The sequence below is a fragment of the Heloderma suspectum genome, chromosome 6, assembly GCF_057233095.1.
Source record: "Heloderma suspectum isolate Gila_16-S chromosome 6, 16-S_ref, whole genome shotgun sequence".
Lineage (NCBI taxonomy): Eukaryota > Metazoa > Chordata > Lepidosauria > Squamata > Helodermatidae > Heloderma > Heloderma suspectum.
Window position 1 is genome coordinate 102289514 of NC_139463.1, and position 20394 is coordinate 102309907.

General features: G+C 48.5%; 1 protein-coding gene and 1 long non-coding RNA gene across 2 annotated transcripts; one reads left to right on the top strand and one right to left on the bottom strand.

The window, feature by feature from the left end:
- Positions 1-4239: 4239 nt before the first annotated feature.
- Positions 4240-17973, top strand: LOC146342153 (uncharacterized). Its single transcript, XM_084805739.1, has 5 exons — positions 4240-4594; positions 6740-7688; positions 9635-9761; positions 11056-11163; positions 13721-17973. Exons 2-5 carry the CDS (start codon positions 6843-6845, stop codon positions 15079-15081), a joined length of 2442 nt encoding a protein of 813 aa, XP_084661865.1. The 5' UTR covers positions 4240-4594; positions 6740-6842; the 3' UTR covers positions 15082-17973.
- On the bottom strand, positions 6717-20378 carry LOC146342154 (uncharacterized). The gene is made up of 3 exons (XR_014783913.1): positions 20034-20378; positions 16377-16481; positions 6717-8349 (listed from the first exon to the last, which is right to left on the bottom strand). It is a non-coding gene; the product is annotated as an uncharacterized LOC146342154 (long non-coding RNA).
- Between the last annotated feature and the right edge of the window lie 16 nt (positions 20379-20394).

Here is a 20394-nt window from a genome sequence, read left to right on the forward strand (position 1 = left end):
TAATTACCATTGTCATGACTTAGCATAAGCTCTCCATCTTTGCTGCTGGGCTGCCATTTTGTTTTCCCCCCCATTTCAGAACAGACCAGCTGTCAGATCAAGCAATAGTACCTTACAATCTCTCACAGTGGTTGGTGGCTGTGATCCAAGGAAGATCCCAGAACTTTGGAATAAAGAGTTCCTTCCTCAGCTGACTGCCCATTTTAGGATTCAACATCCCACATCAATAACTAGGTGCCCAAGGCTGCAGGGTGGCCAAATATTTACAATATTGTCCCATGCCTTCTACACTGTCCCTTGTGGGTGGGGCCAGAGTGCGGGTGGGACTTCTTTTGTAAGCAAAGCCTATTTCCGAGCAAACTGTTGTTATTTGGGACACGTTTTTCAAGTGGTCGTGGTTTATTCCAGCGCAGCCCCCGTTCCCTCCTAATTGGTTGGCAATCCAACCCAAAGTATGGTCACTACCTTGTTGATCTTGACAATCTCTTCCTTGACCTTGGGCACAAATTGATGGTTTATGTTCCAGTCAGACACCAGCACACCTGGCAGATCCATCATTCTCACAGGGGAGTTTGCATATCAAATTGTACTGGTCGCACTGAGCTTGCATTCAGTGACTAGATGCCTCTCACCATGTTGACCATCCGGAAGACAGGTTGGGAACTGCTTGTCTGGAAACTAACTTTGCAGAGAAGGGCATCTGAGGTCATAGTTCCCCCCTCTCCTCTCCGTCTCCTTAACGTAACAAAATCTATCAGGGCAGACTTGGTGGAAAATGTGCTCATGGTCGACGCTGGTGGCATTCTCTTGGAAGTCATGACCAATGGGGCACTTCAACACATCCTGCAGCTGCATCATGGGGGGTTGCTGCTGCCATGATGATAGCAGCCTTTCGTAGCGATTGCACTACTTCCTGCGCCTTAGGAGAAATTTGAACAGAGAGAAAGAGAGGTGCCACTATGTAGGTATTCTGGGGAACGAACTGCGGGCCTGGGAATCAGCAAGGGATATTTGTTCAAAGGAATATATTTTGTTTGTTTGGCTGCTGGGAAAACTCCCTGTTTACTTCAATAATAATTCTTAATATTTAGCATTCATGTAGCACTTCAAAAGAAGGATGGGCTGAAGGTAGATCTGGATTTTCTAATAGATCTCTAGGTGATTTGCAGTAGATCAGCAAGGGTTTCTGACTCCCAATTGTCTGACAATCAGTGCTGACTCCAGGGATTTTGAGGGCCCTTGAGCAAGACATCATAAGAACATAAGAAGAGCCCTGCTGGATCAGACCAAGGGTCCATCCAGTCCAGGATTCTGTTCACATAGTGTCCAACCAGCTGTCAACCAGCAACCCACAAGCAGGACACGAGTGCCATAGCACCCTCCCACCCACATTCCCCAGCAATTGCTGTACACAGGCATACTGCCTCTGATACTGGAGGTAGCACATAACCATCAGGACTAGTAGCCATTGACAGCCTTCTCCTTCAGGAATTTATCTCACCCTCTTTTAAAGCCATCCAAATTGGTGGCTATCACTACACATTGTGGTAGCAAATTCCATAGTTTAACTCTGCGCTGTGTGAAGAACTTCCTTTTGTCTGTCCTGAATCTCCCACCAATCAGCTTCATGGGATGACCCCAGGTTCTAGTATTGTGAGAGAGGGAGGAAAATGTTTCCCTATCCACACTCTCCACACAACGCATAATTTGGTACACCCCTATAGTGTTTCCCCTTGCCCTCCTTTTTTTCCAAGGTAAACAAGCCCAGCTGTTGTAACCTTCTCTCACAGGGCAGATGCTCCAGCCCCTTGATCTTTTTAGTTGCTCTTTTCTGCACTTTTTCCAGCTCTACAATATCCTTTTTTAGGTGTGGTGACCAGAACTGTACACAGAATTTCAAGTGTGGCTGCGCCATAGATTTGTATAAAGGCAGTATGACATTGGCAGTTTTATTCTCAGTTCCTTTTCTAATTATGCCTAACATGGAGTTTGCCTTTTTTACAGCAGCCCCTGTAAATCCTTAATGGGCCCCTCCCTCAGCGAGTCTACCTTTTTACCACCATTATCACCAGCTGCTCTTGCTCCTCATCATCTCTCTTATCATTGGTACCACTTGCTTGCTTGCTTGACAGACAGAGAGCCAGTGAGCAAATAGGCAGTGGCATCTGCTCCTCCTCCCCACCACCACTGTTTTCTGGGCCAAAGTGAGAGGCAGAACTAGCAGGTTGCAACAGTGAAGAGGAAAAGCAACTCCAGGAGGTTCTTGTCAGTGGGCCCCTGCTGGGTGTTGGGCCCTTGACAGGTGCCCAACCATGCCTACCCTTGACACTGGCCCTGCTAACAATAGTAACAACTGAAAAGTGCCCCTACAGTGTCCTGTGCCCTACTACAATAGTTTGCTGAAAATGAATATGTGGAAGAAAACCAGGAGTGGATTTGTGTGTGAAAGGATGTGGTTTTGGTACCAATTACAAATTCCTGGCCTTAGCATGTGCTCAGAGCCATCCTGTTCCTTAATACTTAGCATATGTCTGCCCACCAGAGCCACATTTTGTACCTGGCTCCGAATGGTGGCAATAATAAATAAAATAAATAAATAGTAGAAAAAAATTAAGAAGTGTAGATCCAGCAAGCCCGAAGTCTATCCCTGCTTTAGAGTGTTTAGAATACTTGATTATAAATCATGTAAGATTTCAGTCATCCTTATAACAACCCTATAAGGTAGGCCAGTATTATTATTATCCCTATATTGCAGATCAGAGAGTAGGGGTTGAAACGGAGGGAGAGCAGCTTCAGCTACTGAGGTCGTCGTGGGGACAAACTTTGAACCAGGACTTCCTGAAGTGTAACTCCTTCTCAAAGTCACTCTGGTAGCATCCTGTTCCGTTTTTGAGAGCTATGAAGCACGGAGCTGGTTTTCTTAATCTTTTTACAAAGCAATCCCCCAGTACCTCTGAGTTATCTTTTCTTGTGCCTTTACAGTAAGAAGTATTCTAACCAAGTAGTTAAAGCAGTATGTGGCAGCAAGAAGACATGAATGGCCCTGGGCACCACAGGAACGGAACAAGTTTCACGCACCATGAATTTCGGTAAGCAGCTGCCAAACTCTCCGGGCAGCACCTACATTTCATTAATACACACAACAACAACAAGTCTGATCCCCGGGGAGACGGAAGGAAAGTGGCTGGAGCTGCTATACATCTTAATCTATCACCAGATCAAGAATGGAATCTGATGAACAATGGATTGACGAATTTGTTGTTGTTCAGTCGTTCAGTCGTGACCGACTCTTCGTGACCCCATGGACCATAGCACGCCAGGCCTTCGTGTCCTCCGCTCTCTCCCAGAGTGTGCTCAAGTTCATATTCATTGCATCGGTGATGCTTTCTAGCCATCTTATCCTCTGCTGTCCCCTTCTCCTTTTGCCTTCAGTCTTTCCCAGCATCAGGGTCTTTTCCAGAGAGTTTTCTCTTCGCATTAGGTGGCCAAAATATTTGAGCTTCAGTTTCAGTATCTGTCCTTCCAATGAGCACTCAGGGTTGATTTCCTTTAGGATTGACTGATTTGACCTCCTTGCAGTCCAGGGGACTCGTAAGAGTCTTCTCCAGCACCACAGTTCGAAAGCATCAATTCTTCGGCACTCAGCCTTCCTTATAGTCCAGCTCTCACAGCCATACATTACTACTGGGAAAACCATAGCTTTGATTAGACGGACCTTTGTCAGCAAGGTGATGTCTCTACTTCTTACTATGCTGTCTAGGTTTGCCATAGCTTTCCTCCCAAGGAGCAAGCGTCTTTTAATTTCATGGCTACAGTCACCGTCTGCGGTGATCTTGGAGCCCAAGAAAGTAAAATCTGTCACTCCTTCCATTTCTTCCCCTTCTATATGCCAGGAAGTGATTGACGAATACAGAACTTTTAAAAAAAGGAGCGTGGGGAAGAATGTTTATCCCCATTCCTGGGTGAGCGAGTCAGTGGCTGTGTGTGATCAAAAATTTTCTACTTTGGTAGCAGTTTGTGCGGTCAGTAAAGGATCTGTGGATTTAACTGAGTAAGACGACTGCAGGCAAATGTAGAGAGGGAAGGAGGGAGGGAGAGGTGGCAGTACAACAGTCTTCCAGAATGACAGGCTTTGCAGCCTATCCCATACTTCATTCTAGAGGTTTAAAATAACCTCCTCCAGATGTCTATGATTGGGCAGTTGCAGAACAGGTTCCGCCTGTTCAAGCAAGTAGGACTGTGGGAAGAGAGAGAGAGAGAGAGAAAGATCAGAGGGGCAGATGCCAAAAAGAAGGGGGGACCACGCAGGAAAGGGGGCAGGACGTTTGTGGGGAGATCAGGACTGTGGACGCATGGGGGGAAATGGCTTTAAGGGGTAGGGATGTTGCAGGAGATACAGGAATGTCGAACTGTGCTTAGTTGCAGGGAAAAGTCGAAGTGCACTTGCGGGCCGGCTGTGCGTAGGGACCCAGGAGTGCGTTTAGCACAGGGGTGTACGGAGGGAGGAACAGACAAGGATCTGGGAGAGAAACAGGGCAAGGGGAGGCAATACTGCCACTGGAGAGGTGGAGGAGGAGCCCTACGTAGAAAGAAGGTGCGTATTTATTTAGCGTGCTTGTGCATATGTATAATTAATATATGATGTAAGGGCAGGATGTGCTTTTTTAAAGGCAGACATCTGAACAAGCAGGCGCAATGTGTGAGGTGCCAACATCAAGGGTGTTGCTGCGGGGCTGGTCCCACAAAAGTGGGTGCTGTACAATGGGGGTGAAGGCTGAAAAAAGCCGGGAGGCAGCTAGGGAGTTGTTCAAGTGTTTTGAGCATGTGTGTCCACATCAGCTGTGGATGAAGCTTGGCCCAGGATATCAAAAAGCAGGTGACATATCATATAAACATCTAGGTATGAAGTTCACTGGCTACGGGTCTCACTTTTGCCTCTCCGAGCGATGAGCACATTTTGGGGAGTGGGGTGTAGGGTTATATTAAGACCTGGCATTTTAGGTTGGAGGAGAGGGGGAATGGTTTGACCCCTGCCTTTGGATTTGTTCTTCTTTTAGTGAAAAAGGGAGCAAAGGCTACTTGGCAGAATATAATGCAGTGTGGTGGCTAGAGCATTGCACTTGGATGTAGGAAGCCTTGGTTCTGGTTCCTGCTCAACTGTGAAACTCCCTTGGCAAGTCAGTCTCTCTGTCTGGCTAACCTACATAATAGGGTTTTCCTGAAGATAAAATGCTCACTGTGTGTATATTTACCAGGTATGCAAATGTAATAAATATAATTCAGTTGGCTTCCATGTAGGACATTCTGTCTTGGGTGAAACAGCCTTGAGGGCATCCCTAACAAAAATAGTTTATGGCAGCCTTCCTCACCCTGGTGCCCTCCAGATGTGTTGGACTGCAACATGATGGGAATTATGGCCCAACCCATCTGGTGGGACACCAGCATGGGAAAGACTGGTGTATGGGGAGGGGTCCCTATCTTACTCCCAGCTCCGATGGTTTGTTTTTTTTTCCTTTGCAGGGCACATTCCTAGAAAGCAGCTGTGATAAGCTCCTTGTGGGAGAGAGCCATTTTAAAATTGAATATAAAATCATGCGCATGCATGTGGCTCTCTTTGGTTGATTCACCAATGCAGGAAACTCAAAATACCATTTGTAGAATCATTTGTAAGCCAGGCATTACTTCCGTTTCATTTTGCATGTGTCACCAGGGTGTGTTGCTAATACAAGAGCTGAGCAAACTGCGTTTGCAGGAGGGCCTCTTGCTTGCATCACTCCAAGCAGTAACACGATGCAGATTACCCTTGTTAGAGTCTTTATCTTCATCAGCCTCCCCTCCCCTGTCAGCACAGGAGAATCATCACAGACCTCTTCACCTCCAGAGTCTGGTTTCCGGTCACTTAGTGATCTGACCTGGCCCTTTGCTGCTGGAATGCAAAAGAAGAGGCCAAAGAAGCAAACAATTCTTCTTTGGTTATCCCCAAAGAGGAATTTTTAAGCAAGGAAAGAAAAGAACCCTCTCAAATGTAAGCAAAAGTCAAACATTTTGGAAAAAAGGCAGTGGTTATAAATTTGATACTTACCATCCTAGACATTTATTCAGAGGCAAGGAATAAAAGACCACGAGAAAGGGAGAAGCCAAGGTGGCAAATGACACATGTTCTTTGTCTCTCAGCTAGCCCGTTGTAAAGGTGCAAATGTCAGGCTATTTGTTTTTCTCCTGTAGTTTCCTGTAGTGCAGAACTCATCCTTAAGACTTAATTAATCAGTTTATGGCACGGTGGCTTGTTTCAGCCTGGGATTTGGACTGTTCTAACCCATGGCTGCTGGTCTCTGTTCTGCCTCCCTCCTTTTGCGTAATTGATCTTATATCCAATCCTCCACCCATCCCCGTGGAAGTAGTTTACACTGCGTATGGAGAAGGCATGCTTAGATTTCTGCAATTTAAAAACAAACCACAACCAGAACTCCCCATTCTGTGATAAGGAACAAACCAGTCTGCTGTCCCATTAAATGTTTAACTGGAGCTGGCACTGGGGTTAGGAACTTGTTCCTTAACATGCACCCATAACGCAGCTTCTCTGTAGGCTAAACCTTTTGCTTCTTTCCACTCTCTATTCAGAAGGACATGTTTGGAAGCATTGCTTCTTTAGACGAGAATGCTGTTGGATGCCTTCAGTCCTTCTGTTCTCATGGAAAGCATTTTGCAACCAATTTCAGTGTCAATATTTATTTCCCAGCCCAGTTCTGTTAGAATACAGCTGGCAATTGAGTGCAGCCCAGCAACTTCCTGAGAAAAAGACTTTATAAGCTGCAAGGCACAGGGTTGGAAAGGCAAAGAAAATGGCTACCACGGCGGAGACGGGGTCAGCCCTCATCACGCAGATCCAGACGGAGCCAGCTCCCAAGGAGGCCAATGAGCTGCCCAGTGTGGTACATTGTGGGACCATTGAAGAGCTGCTGTGCCATATGGTGCCACACCAGGTGCACCCCAGGGTGCCCCAGTGCTGGGAGGACGCCTGGCAGCAAGTATTGCAGGCAATGGGCACCCAGTCTTTGCCACACATCAGTGAAAAGCCACAAGCTGAAGGAGCTGACAGTCCTATGAAGAACCTAGGGCCAGCGGGTGTGTCTGAGGAACTTGGCAAAGGCATTGATGCCCCTGTTGAGGTTATGCCAACCGTGTCTCTTCCACTGAAAAACACGTGGGTGCTTCAACTCCACCGGGAGGATGATATTGAATCCTACCTGGAGGCCTTTGAGTGGACGGCCCGGGCCCACCACTGGTCTAGGAAAGAGTGGCTGGCCCAGCTGAAGCCATACCTGAGCGGCAAAGCCCTCCTAGCCTGCAGCGTCTTGGACTGCGACTTGGCTCACGGCTATGATGTGGCCAAGGGGAGCATCCTGCATTGGTACGGCATCACCACGGAGACACAACGCCAGTGCTTCAGGCGGTTCCAATTCCAGGAGGCCAAGGGCCCCCGAGATGCCTGCCGGAAGCTCCGGGCACTTGGGCAACGCTGGCTGCAGCCGGAGAAGCACACCAAAGAGCAGATCTTGGAGCTGCTGATCTTGGAGCAGTTCCTGGCCATCCTGCCGCAGGAAATGCAAAGCTGGGTCAGGGAATGCAGTCCCAAGACCTGCGCCCAGGCGGTGGATCTCGCTGAAGGTTTCCAGCTGGGAAGTGAGGTGAGAGGAATGGGAGAGGTGGCAGAGAGGCTGCTTCATATAGGATATTCTTCCTGTTTGTTTTCAGTCATTGGCTAATCCTGGGTGGTTTTTTTCTTATGCTAGGTACTTAAACTGAGCGTACACATTATACCAACTTCCCCCAAGCTGGTGCCCTCCAGATGTGTTGGACTGCAATTCCCTGCAATTTGTAGCTTACAATTTTTGTGAGCCGCCCAGAGAGCTTTGGCTATTGGGTGGTATAGAAATGAAATAAATAATATTAATAACAATAACAATAATAATAATAGGTAGCTGCCTTATAACCAGGCTGTCCCACTCCAGCTAGCCCTGCACTATGGGTCAAATTCTACCTTACCAGGAGCAGTCCTGTAAATCAAGGATAAGGCAGTTCAGGTTAGCAGGAGAGCTGTCCAACATGTAGCATAGAAAGAGAGGTGTTGTTTCAGCAATGTTAAGAATCCAGTTGAGCCACTTTATAGGTGATGCTGCTGCTCCAGCCCTTCCCTGCTTATCATTAGGGCCCTGATCCAGAGCATGCATCCTCATGAGTAGGGCTCAGAAATATTTGACATGCTGCCAGATGAGCACTTTGCCTCTGAGTTTGGGCTTCCATTCAGTCATGCTGCTGCCTTTGCTCCTGGCGTTGATCCTGGTAGACCTGGAGCAGAAAGGATGATGACCAGTTAGGACAGTTTGGTTCTTCTGTGGCTTCTTTGAATGGGGCATCACCCCACATAGTGTTCTTAGGAGTGCTGTCGGCATCCTCTGACTCCCCTAGACCCCTGCAAACACTAGGCCAGTGGTAGGATCTTCCTTGTCCCCTGAAGTCTCATTCAATTCTGAGGTGGTCCTACCAGGAAGTCATTGAGACATAACACAGGCCGTATACTATCTGCCCATCTAACCCAACTTGGTGGTTTGCCAGATGTTTTGGACTACAACTCCCAGCATTTTTGGCCATTGGCTATGCTGCCTTGGGCTTGACCCATCGTCTCCTAATTGATCCTTGGAACCAGGGGTGCCGGGGATTGAACCTGGGACCTTCTGCATGCAAACCTGGGGCCACCGCGCTATGGTCTGTCCACTGTAGTTTCCTACTTGTCTTCTGTGTAGTCACTTCAGTAAGTAGGAAATGTCAGAATTCTTGCTTGGTGAACCCACTTTGTAGATCATATAACCTGTGACCATAGCTCAGTGGTAGAGCACATGCTTTGCATGCAGAAGATTCCAAGTTTGGGCCCCAGCATCTCCATGTAGGCCTGGGACAAAAACATTTGTGCCTGAAATCCTGGACAGCCATTGCCAGACAGTGTTGACAGTACTGGGCTAGATAAACTAATGAGCTGACTTGTATAAGGGAGCTTCCTGTTTTCTATGCACATGCTTATAAATTGTCACACATGTGCTGTAGCACTGAGTGTACGTACATGCAGTGGTTTACACATAGGTAGGAGCATCACACCCTATCAAAGCTTTCCCCATCCTGATGCCCTCTGGATGTGTTGGAACTATGATTCCCAGCATGGCTGGCTAGGGGATGTGGGAGTTGTAGCTCAATACATCTGGAGGGCACCCGGTTGGGGAAGGCTGCCCTATGGTCTGAATGTGGGAATTGGGCTGTTCCCTACACAGTCCTTGCAGGATTTTTGTAAAGTGTGAAGTGGCCATCAGAGCAGTCACTGGCAAGAGTATGGGGAGAAATAAAATGACATGAATTGGGACAGGGAGAATGGAGGCTTTGCTATACCTCCTGTTTGGGGATACTGTTCAGGTTCCACAGCTGAGTTGAGAGAGGCTGTTGAGTTTTTCCTAGTGCTAAATCAGAAGGCCTGAGAAAAAGGGTCTTTTCCCTTAGTGCATTTGGGGATTGATGGGATTTGGCATTTGGTTTTGCTCCATTCCATTTCTAAACATGCCTGTTTCCTCCCACCCAACCACAAAAGCCACCCGTGCCATTCAAAGACGTCTGTGTAAAGTTCTCCGATGAAGAGTGGGCCCTCCTAACAGAGGAGCAACGAGCACTGTATCGTGATGTCATGCTGGAGAATTTCCAGAATGTGTCCACGTTGGGTGAGGATTGGCCTGCTTGGGTAGGCCTCGCTCTTGTTTCCATGGCAACAGCATAGGGGCCTAGGGCTAATTCTTTCCCGTATGATTCCAGTTAAGAACACTTGTAGTCAGAAAAGGATGTTTTCCCCTTCATGCTGGATTGACTAGTGGGACTAGTTTGGGGGTGGAGGTGGTTGCCTGTTCCTGCAGGGAGGAACTGTAGCTCAGTGGTAGAGTCCATGCTTGCATGCAAAAGGTCCCAGGTTCAATCCCTGGCATCTCCAGGTAAGGCTGGAATAACTCCTGCCTGAAAGCCTGGAGACCCACTGCCAGACACTGTCAACAATGCCGGGCTATGTGGACTGATGATCTGACGCTGTATAAGGCAGCTTCCCACGTTCCATGTTCAATTGCATGAACCCCCTGCATGTTCCACAAACTCCTGGTCCAGGACACCATGGTCCAATGCGTTCTGTGTGATGCACTTTGTGATCTGGATTGCAGAGTTAATCAGGAGCGAGGTGGGGAATACAACGTGCCATTGTATAAAGGGTCTTGCCTTGTGGAGGGAGGTTATGATCTCCTATTCCCTTCCAGGCATGTGATTCACTGCCCACGGAGGTGTGACTTTTTTATAACCAAGAATATTTGGCAGGCACACTACAAATGTAAAGTGGTTGAATCCTCTTTAAGGGCCAAAACTGTATTAGAAGCCATTCACACAATTATGAATCATTTTTCAGAAGGAAATAGCAGGTGGGAAGGGGAGCAATTGATCTAGGTTGGGAACCTAACATGGGCTTTAACCTTTGCCCCCTGCTGCGCTCCCAGTCTGCATCAGCCCCCTTCTCCCTAGCACTCAGTTGCTAATTGGTGTCTCATCCAGTTTGTTTATTTATTTAATGTATATCCCACCTTTCCACTAAAATAGTAACCCTGACTTCCAGAGCTTTCTCCTGAACAACTGTGAGGTTACTGAAAAAGTTTCATTAAAGATCTTTCTGGGTCAGACAACCTGTTGCCCTCCAAACCTTTGGGTACAACTCCCATAATCCCTGACCATTGGCCATGCTGACTGGGGCTGATGGGAATTGTAGTCCAAAACATTTGGCAGGCACCAGGTTGCTAGTAGCCCCTTTATAGAACTTATTCTCCCAGAGTTTCTTGGTCATGAGCCATGGCAGTTAGAACAGGATCAAAACCTGGTTTTAAAAGTGTTACGTAGACATGCCATGGGCAATGACATTGCTTTGCCTTTAAGTATTCTCTGATCCTGCTCTGACAGATCTCCCTCTTCTCCTTTCCTTTTTGGCAGGAGTTCCTCTGGAGAAGCCTGAGGTAATTGCCCAGATACAGCAAGGAGGAGAACTCTGTTTTCAGAGTGATGCCATGACAAGAGATGCTCCAAGGAGTCAATTCACAGGTGAGGAAGGAGATTAAATTGGGAACTTAGCTGTGATTCACCTAATTTGGTCACTAGCCCTGTTTATTCTACAGCTATTAAAAGCACTCCGTACCAGAGGGAAAAAAGTGAGAGCCCCCTTAATCGGTTGTTTTAGCATGATGGTTTATGAATTTTGTAAAGCAAACATGGAAGATTGGACTATCAAGATTTATAATTTATTTATAAAAGATTTGTAACTCGCTTTTCAGGGTACTGAAAGGTGGTTTACATATCCCAAAAATAGAAACATACAAATTACACTTAAACAGACACACAGCAGAAGCAGTGGCAGCTAATTATGTTTAGGTACCAAATGCACACTAGAATAAGTCTGTCTTCAGGTGTTTGTTTTTTCAAAAGCGAGCAGTGATGAGGCCATACATGTCTCCCTGGGGAGGGAGTTCCAGAGGTGTGGGGCCACCACTGAGAAACCCTGTCCCTAGCACCCGCCAGCCTAATGGTTCGTGCTGGTGAGCCGGAGAGTAGGGCCTGTGACGCTATCTTAATGTTTAAGAATTCTGCAATAGTAATAGTACTGCTAGTAGAAGTAGTCCTGTAACTGCAAATTCAGCAACCAGAAATCTGCAGCTAGAGTAAAATATATCTAGCTCGAGTAGTTAGGTATATGTGTACAGCTGATTGATGCTACAATAGGCTAGTAAAATATGGAATGTGAGGGCTGAGGTGTAAAGCCAAGTCCATGAATGGTATATTATTTATATTTAGAGCGCAGCCCTATGGGATGCACCTGCATACTCATCAACCTCCAAACTCGGAGGCTCACGCATATCCAATGCAGAGCAAGACACGCCTCCTGTTCTGCATTGTAGCTAGACAGGCGATTTCGCCCCTCTTGCGGAGGCTTCAGGGAAGGGAAGGGAAGGGAAGGGAAGGGAAGGGAAGGGAAGGGAAGGGAAGGGAAGGGAAGCTAGGGGCGGCTGGGGATGCCTCATAGCCCCACATCCCCAGACTTCCTCCGCCCCTTATTGTCCCCAGGAACGCCTCCTTTTCCCCATCTCCAGGCTCTGTTTTGCGAAGGCAGAGAGGTAGACAGCATGGTCTCTCCGCACCAGCTATGAGGGGGATGGCGATGGGGAAGGGGTCGCGGTGTCCTGGCTCCGAGCCCTGTCCATGAGCCTAGAGCCAGGCAACTGAACCATCCTATGTGCCCTCTGCCCCCCAGGTGCTGTCTAGGGGACATAGAATTGCTCCCTTCTTGATCTGAGGAATTCCGATCCTTTTAGAGGAAGCCCTCACAAGGCACCTTGCCATTTAAAACAATGGACTACAGTACAATAAATAAGAATATATATTTTTAAATGTCACCAGATGAAATATATATAGGGAGTCAGCAGTAACATTAGTAGAAGACTTAGGATGCGATCCTATGCATGTTTAGACAGAAAAAGTCCTACAACTCCCAGCATTTCCCAGCCAGCCATGCTAGCTGGGGCATGCTGGGAGTTGTAGGGCATTTTTCAATCTAAACATACATAGGATTGCACTCTTAAAGGGATTAAAAGGTTTACAAAGGTCTTTGCCCAGTACCAGAAATATATAGGTGGGCACCAGGCAAGCCTCCCTGAGGGGAACATTCCAAAGCCACTGGGAAGCCCTTCTCCCCTGTAGCCACCTGTTGTACCTCAGAATCCATAGAAGGGCCTCTGATGAGGCTCTCAAAGCATGGGCAGGCACATAGGGAGAGAGGGGATTGTTCGGGTATCCTATCTGTCAAGGCCAAGACCAGCACTTTGATTAGGTCTGGAAATGGACCAGGAGCCAGTGCAGTCAGCCTCCACAGGAGCTGTGCAGACTTACAGATGCCCCAGATGCAGGGGTGTCTCACGTGGGTATCTGAAACCAGGTTCTAGACCATGAATGGATGACCTTTTTAGCCCTGAGGGCAGGGATAACAACCTCTGAACAGGCAGGAGGTCCTTGTTGTGCAGCATCGTTGTGCTGGGAAAAGCTGCAGTGCTTGAACGTCTGCCTGGGCAGCTGTGAAAGGCACAGGAGCCCCTACCCCTGCCAGGGGGAAATGCTAGCAATTCTATCTGTGAAGATCTTGTCTTTGCTTTTAAATAAAAACTCCCTCGCCTCAGCTCCATAGCAGCCAGAGCGTGAAATGCAGATTTCTGGACCATGACTTGGATCTTGTCATCTCTGTGGTCCTTAAACAACAGATATAATCATTCTTTTAGCCTCCCTGTCTAGTAGGGGAATCAGGGCAGCCATAAAACCTAGGAGGCCTGGTGCAGAATCTGGCAACAGAACGCCTCCTCCTGTCCCTTTCAGTATCGAGGAGGAGCTCTCCCCCCCCCACCCCCTGTAGTGATAGAGATGATTTATATAGAGAGCCATCTATTATACATGATGCTTTCCAAGGAATGCGAAGACAGATCTGTGCCCCAAGGGGCTTACAGCCAAGAAATCTGGTGAAGTGATGGTCTTTCCTTCCTTAGCTAAAGAATGGGACATCACTTTTTGTCCCCTTCTGAGGCAAGCTTGCACCTGCTTTTCCTTCTTTCCACCCCAGGAAACTTGCTGCTCCCAGGCTTTAAGGACCAGGTGACAGAAAAGAGGCCTCTTTCAAAAAGAGCCAGGATGACACAACAAGAACAGGCCTTAGCAACAGAAGCAACTCGGGACTGTTCAGGCCCAGCAGGAGCATTTGGGGTTCCCAGCCCTGAGGAGCAGCCTCTGAAGCAGGGACATCTGGGGATGGCCCCAGCCAGAACCCGCCCCACGAAAAGGCAAGCCTCAGCCCCAAATGGAAACCTCCCCCAGAGGAAGAAGCCGCTGCCGCCTCCGCTGCTTCCGCTGCCAACCCCAGGAGAAGCTATCCACAGGAAAAAGGGGCCGCAGCCATCACTGCCGAAGGAAACCTCTGGAGGCCAGGACTCCGCCGCCGCCATTCTGACTGCCAAGCCCCGCAAGCGGAGGAAGAGGCCGGTGCCGCAGGATGGACCCCCGAAGCTGAAGAAGCAGCCGGTGTCGGTGGGGGAGCCCCCCAAACTGAGGAATAAAGCCGAGGCTGCGGGCGAGCCCCCCAAGCTGAAGAAGGAGCCACCCTTGGCCGAGAGGAAGAAGAGCCCCCTCCAGCAGGAGATGCAGCCGCCGCTGCTGCTCCAGGTGACCCTCCACGAGGCGGCGGCGCTGCCGGTCATCACGTGGCACCCGCCCTTCAGCGCCACGGTGGTCTCGGACCTGACATGCGTGGAGTGCGGGCGCGCGTTCAAGCAGCGGGCTGACCTGCGGCGCCACCGCTTTGTGCACACGCGCGAGAAGCCCTACGCCTGCACGCTGTGCGAGAAGCGCTTCCGCCACCCGAGCAACTTGCACATCCACCTGCGCACACACAGCGGCGAGCGGCCCTACCAGTGCCCGGACTGCGGCAAGGCGTTCTCGCAGAGCTGCAACCTGCGCACGCACAGCCAGATCCACAGTGGCAGCAAGCCCTACCGCTGCTGCGTGTGCGCCAAGGCCTTCCGCCACAGCTCCAACCTCACCATCCACCAGCGGGTGCACACGGGCGAGCGGCCCTACCCCTGCTCCGCCTGCCCCAAGCGCTTCAGCGATCGCTCCACCCTGGTGCAGCACGAGCGCACGCACACGGGCGAGCGGCCCTACGTCTGCCGCGTCTGCGAGCAGCGCTTCAGCCAGATCTCCCACCTCGTCAAGCACAGCCGCGTGCACCCAGGCGCCAGGGGCCCGCCCAAGCCCACCGGGGGGCTTGCCGGCCTGAGCCCCAGCAAGAGCTGCTTCCGGCAGCCCGGCAGCAAAGACGCCTTCAGGATGACAGCGGCCAAGCCGGAGCCAAGTCTGGCCTGGATCTCCAAGACATGGGTGGCCTCCTCCAAGGCTGCTCCCTCTCCACGGAACTGCGCCGCTACGTAGAAGAGGATGCCTTGGAAGGGTGGGGAGCAGACAGGGAAAGCTGGGGTGCAGCGAGCCAGGGTGGACAAGAGGAACAGCTGGCAAGGGAAGTGCTGATTGGAATAATGGGAAGTGGGGAGAGAGGGGAACATCCAACATCAGTCCTACTTAAAGTAGACCCATTGAAATTAAAGGAACTTCAGTTAGTCATGACTAACATGAGTCTCAGTCATTTCAATGAATCTTAAGTAGGACTTATGTTGGGTTTTACCCAGAGTGTCTCTCTAGGGCTGCAATCCAGGCCCACTTTCCTGGCAGTAAGGCCCATTGAACACTCTTGAATTTGCTTCTGAGTAAACATGCATAGGAATGTGCTGGGAAACAGCAACACCCAAGCTGCTGCCATGCAGGTGTGGTATGGAGACCCTCAAATTCCTCCAGGATACCAGGCTGGGGTGTCCATTCCTGCTCAATTCTTACGGAGCTCCACCCTAGCCCAAGATTTTTCTTTTGAAATCAGTGTTTTCAAAGAGGATTTTTCATTCTTTAAGAACTGACTCACTCTTAGCCAGCAGGTTTGCTCATAATCCCCTGTGGTTAACAGATGGAAGCCATCCAATGTCTAGAAAACTTCCTCAAGCTGGGAGGAGGGAGCCAATGGATGCCTTTGTCAGTTTTAAGGAAGCATCTGCAATGAGAAAAGATCCATCCTTGTTCCTGAGCTGGGAATGATGATGTTGCCAGAGCAAAGAGGAAGTGAGTAAGGGGGCAGGGTGGGAATTGAATACATGCCTTCTGGAACCATTGAGAAAAGAGCTACCTGGAGTCTTTCAGGGAAGCTCCAAAACATTTTTGGAGCCTGATGGGAGCCTTCTAGCACTAACAGGTTGATGTTTTGATGCTTTTTGCTGCATGCAGAATTCCAGTGCACTTTCCACAGCGCAGGAGGTGTTGCAGACCTTTAAAATGTTTTTTTTCCTGCGAACAACCCCAGGAGGTGGGGCATGGGGGGGCAGGGTAGCCAGGTTTCACCTTGATTGTCTGTCTTTCCCCTCTTCCAGCTCACTATAAAGTTCTTCCTTTCTGAGCATGCCCAGGTGTAGGTGTGCCTGTGTGTGTACTTTTGGTTTTTTAACAGCACAACTGCACAATAGTGGAAACATATAAATATTGCTCCCATGACTTCCAACATCATTCTTTGCACAACATGGAATCTTAAGTCTAAACACTGTTTCCACCCATAGCAAAACAAATTATCAAAAACTGTAAATGTGGTGCCCTTGAATAGCGCCTAAAGCTTGAGGTGGCTGTCTTACCCTGTGTCATAGCGTTGGATTGGGAGGTTGTACATCGGTACGGCAGTGAAGAAGGGGTCACCCGCAGAGCAGAAACCCTGCACCCACTCCAGTTTGAAGAGACACCTGTAAGCACAAATCACTCACATAGGCATGTGTGGGCCAGTAACTTTTATTAACTGATTTGCAATGCTGTTCTATACTTGTCACTTCCTCCAGCTTTCACCACTGGCATATGATCTCTGAACCTGGAATTTGCTCTTCTGGCTAATAGCCTCATGTATTTACCTCGAATCCCTGGTTGAACATTCCACTATGGGGATGTGGAGAAGGGATGCCTGTGCGACTGTGCGGGTGCATGTCAAGAGTGATTACATTATAGGCATATGCAGCTTTCTGAGTGTGCATCTACATGTATTGCTAAACACTGTGCCCTCTTTCGCATCTCCAGAGGAACTGGAGCTCTTAAACTATCCCAAATTGGGAATGAAAGGTACGTATGGACAAGCATATGTGTTTGGTTCATTTGCATCCTTATTTTACTGTTGGGTGCCTGTGCGTGTGGGTGGTCAAATGCATGCTTTTATGTGGAAGATCCTCATTCAGTTCTCACATCACTAAGGGTCTTGGGCAGTAGTGAGGATGGAAATGCCCTTGCTTGAATCTTTGAGGAACTGCTGCAAGTCAGGGTAGACCAGGGTGGGCAGACTAGGGGCTGTTGAATCTACTTTGTTTTTTACTAGAATCCTGGGATCCACCACCTGGAGCATGGTATGAAAGATAACACGCTGAGAAGTCAAGAATTCTGAGCCCAGGCATTTGTTCTGAGTACCACAACTAGGTGAAGCTCAGTCCTTGCACACCAAAATCCACTCCTGGTTACCCCAAGCTTCTTCATTTCAGCAGTATAATTTAGGGCAGGAGGGGATTCTGTTGCTGCAAAATAATTTGGAGTCAGAAATCCTTGCTGATCCCCTGCAAATCACCCAGAAATCTACTAGTAGATCCAGATATACCTTCTGGCTATCCCTGTACTGTGCTAGCCGGAGCAATGGCCTAACTTGATTCAAGACAGGTGCATGTATCTTTTACAGTTCAGTCCTACACATGCTTCAGATGTAAACACATCAATGTGATTTATTCTCAAAGTGTGTATACTAGACTATACATCGTATAGGACTACAGACTTAACTCTGTAGGACAATGCTAACAGCATTTAAAAAATCCCATCCATGCGCCATCTGATTGTAAAGAAGGACATAAATGGCAGATTTGGATGTAATGTTCCCTGACCTCAAAAACATTTTTTAAACTTTGCACCAATGGAAGCTTTCTTCCCACTGCAAATAGCAGTGAATCAGGGCCATAGCAAGGGCAAAGGTTTTAAGCCCTTCTTCCCCCACCTCCCCTCCCCAATCCACCTCCCCTCCCCTGCACTGGCTTAATTATTTATTAAAAAATCAGCCACACAAGAGCTAAGATGTTTCATCTGAGCTGGCCTTTAATCACCTGGAGTTTGGAAAAAGTGAATGGATTAAAAAGCTTGTGAAATGAACTGCAAAGCCATAGATGTGAAATGAAAAAACAGAAATAAACTATTTGGTGCATCAAACAGATTAAACACCTTTCTGCTGTTCTTGTCTCAGTTGTGTCAGTTGTCAACAAGTTCTAACTTCTTCACTTGGGCTGGAATGTTAATATTGTTTGGAGAGAAACCTTGATGGTGATTCAAAGGCAGTTATATTTACAGCCCAATCCTCTGCATGTTTAGTTGCAAGTTTTAGGGTGCTTTCAGGTGGAAGGGTCTTCGTGCTAATATATAGAAGCCCTTAAGGAGCGATTCCACCTTTTCTTATGTGGCAGATTTTCTGTGGTAAGAAAAAAGTGGGAAAACATAGGAGAGCTATGCATGGAGGACAACATTGTCTGGACCCCCTGTAAAATTCCATGAATGAGGCAAGGCAGTTGCACACTAAAAGCCTCGTCTGGAAGCACCCTCCACCCCCAGTAAGTGTGCGTAGGATTGCAGCCTTAAAGCTGTGAGTTTGTGCATATATAGTACAAATATATCAGCAGTTTACATGACTGATGAAAGGAGTTGGCCACGTTGTAGACTGCTGCCAGTCAGGGCAAATGTTACTAGGCTTGTTGTTTATTCGGTCAGTCGCTTCCGACTCTTCGTGACTTCATGGACCAGCCCACGCCAGAGCTTCCTGTCGGCCATTGCCACCCCCAGCTCCCCCAAGGTCGAGTCCATCACCTTCAGAATATCATCCATCCATCTTGCCCTTGGTCGGTCCCTCTTCCTTTGGCCTTCCACTTTCCCTAGCGTCAGATGTACTTTAGCAGAAGTATCACCAGAAGATACACACTTTAAAAGTTTCGCCAAAATGGTTATGACTGTATCCCCGTATTTGTCAATGGAGGTAGAATAGTGCTTACTTTCTCTCCCCACTGACCCCCCCCTTTTTTTTTTAAGAAACACCATGGCTTAAGACTTCATGGGCTCACTGGCAACCTGCCTGGAAGAAAGGCTCCAGTTGCCAAGGGCTGAGGGAAAAGAGCTCCGCATGTACTCAGAGGTACCCCTCTTTCATAATATTCCTTCTGATTTGGATTCAAGTCTTCAAATATAATCCAAAGGGTGCTGCGCATGCGCGCGCACACACACACAGAAGGTATGGAGACTCGGATTAACCTCGAGGTTACAAAAGGGGGAAAGTAGGGGAGATACCCCCCAAAACCAGCTTGAATGTTGACAGACTGAGGGGAAAAAATCCTGACCATGAGGTGGATGGGGTAGTGTAATGGGGGTACCAAAGATTTCCCCAGGGAAGAAGAGATTCTATTGGACACCAAGCAGAGGGAGAGATTTGGTGGCAGGGCGACAGAGACACCATGACGTTTGGTAAGGATTTACTGCCAGTGAGATACTGGAATTCTCATTTCAGATCAAGACCTTCCTGCTGCTGTCTGGGTTCAAAGTCCTGCAGCTTTGGTCAAATCAGCCTCAGTTCCCATCTATAAGGTCAAAACTGTAGAGATCCACCTCAGGGGTTGTGGGATGATCTTTTAAATAAATGTTGCAAGGTCCTTTACATGTTAAAAATGCTACTTTGATACATTCCTAACTAACCCTAGGCTCAATTCAAATTTGTTGTTGTTGTTCAGTTGTTAAGTCGTGTCCAACTCTTCGTGACCCCATGGACCATAGCACGCCAGGCCTTCCTGTCCTCCGCTCTCTCCCGGAGCGTGCTCAAATTCATATTCATTGCATCGGTGATGCTATCTAGCCATCTCATCCTCTGCCGTCCCCTTCTCCTTTTGCCTTCAAACTTTCCCAGCCTCAGGGTCTTTTCCAGGGAGTTTTCTTTTCGCGTTAGGTGGCCAAAATATTTGAGCTTCAGCTTCAGTATCTGTCCTTCCAATGAGCAGTCAGGGTTGATTTCTTTTAGGACTGACAAAAAGATAAACATGCACACATGCGCACACACAGGTAGCTCAATTATTCCCAGTTCTTAGGGCTGGGCCTATGATATGGTGCCTGAGGCAGAAAATCCAAATGGCGCTAAGCGCTGTACTTGCTACTTTAGAGTAGAGCATGATCCACTGTGCAACCCTCCCTTGCGATGGGTTATATCCAGACTTAGAGTGGGTCTTAAGTTAGTCATGACTTACGTGGATCTACTCCATCCTTCTGCAACCTGGTGCCCTCCAGATGTGGCTGTGCTGGCTGGGGATTGCAGTCCAACTCGTCTGAAGTGCATCAGGTTGGGGAACGTGGGACTACTCTTGGATCCAACCCAAGGAACGGGAGCTTTGCAAGCCCACCGCTGTGCTTTTCACCGCTCGCATTCTGTTCGGTGGGTTTTGTGCAGCAGAACTTGCGGCTGGATTATGTCTCACGAGTCAGACCTGGCGCTCTGCCTGTAAATCCGTTGCAACCTCCCGCTTTCGAAAGCTCCCACTCTTGAGAGCAGCTACCGCCTTCTCCCCTTCCTTGCTTGCCGATGCCCTGCAACCCCCGCCCCTTCAATCT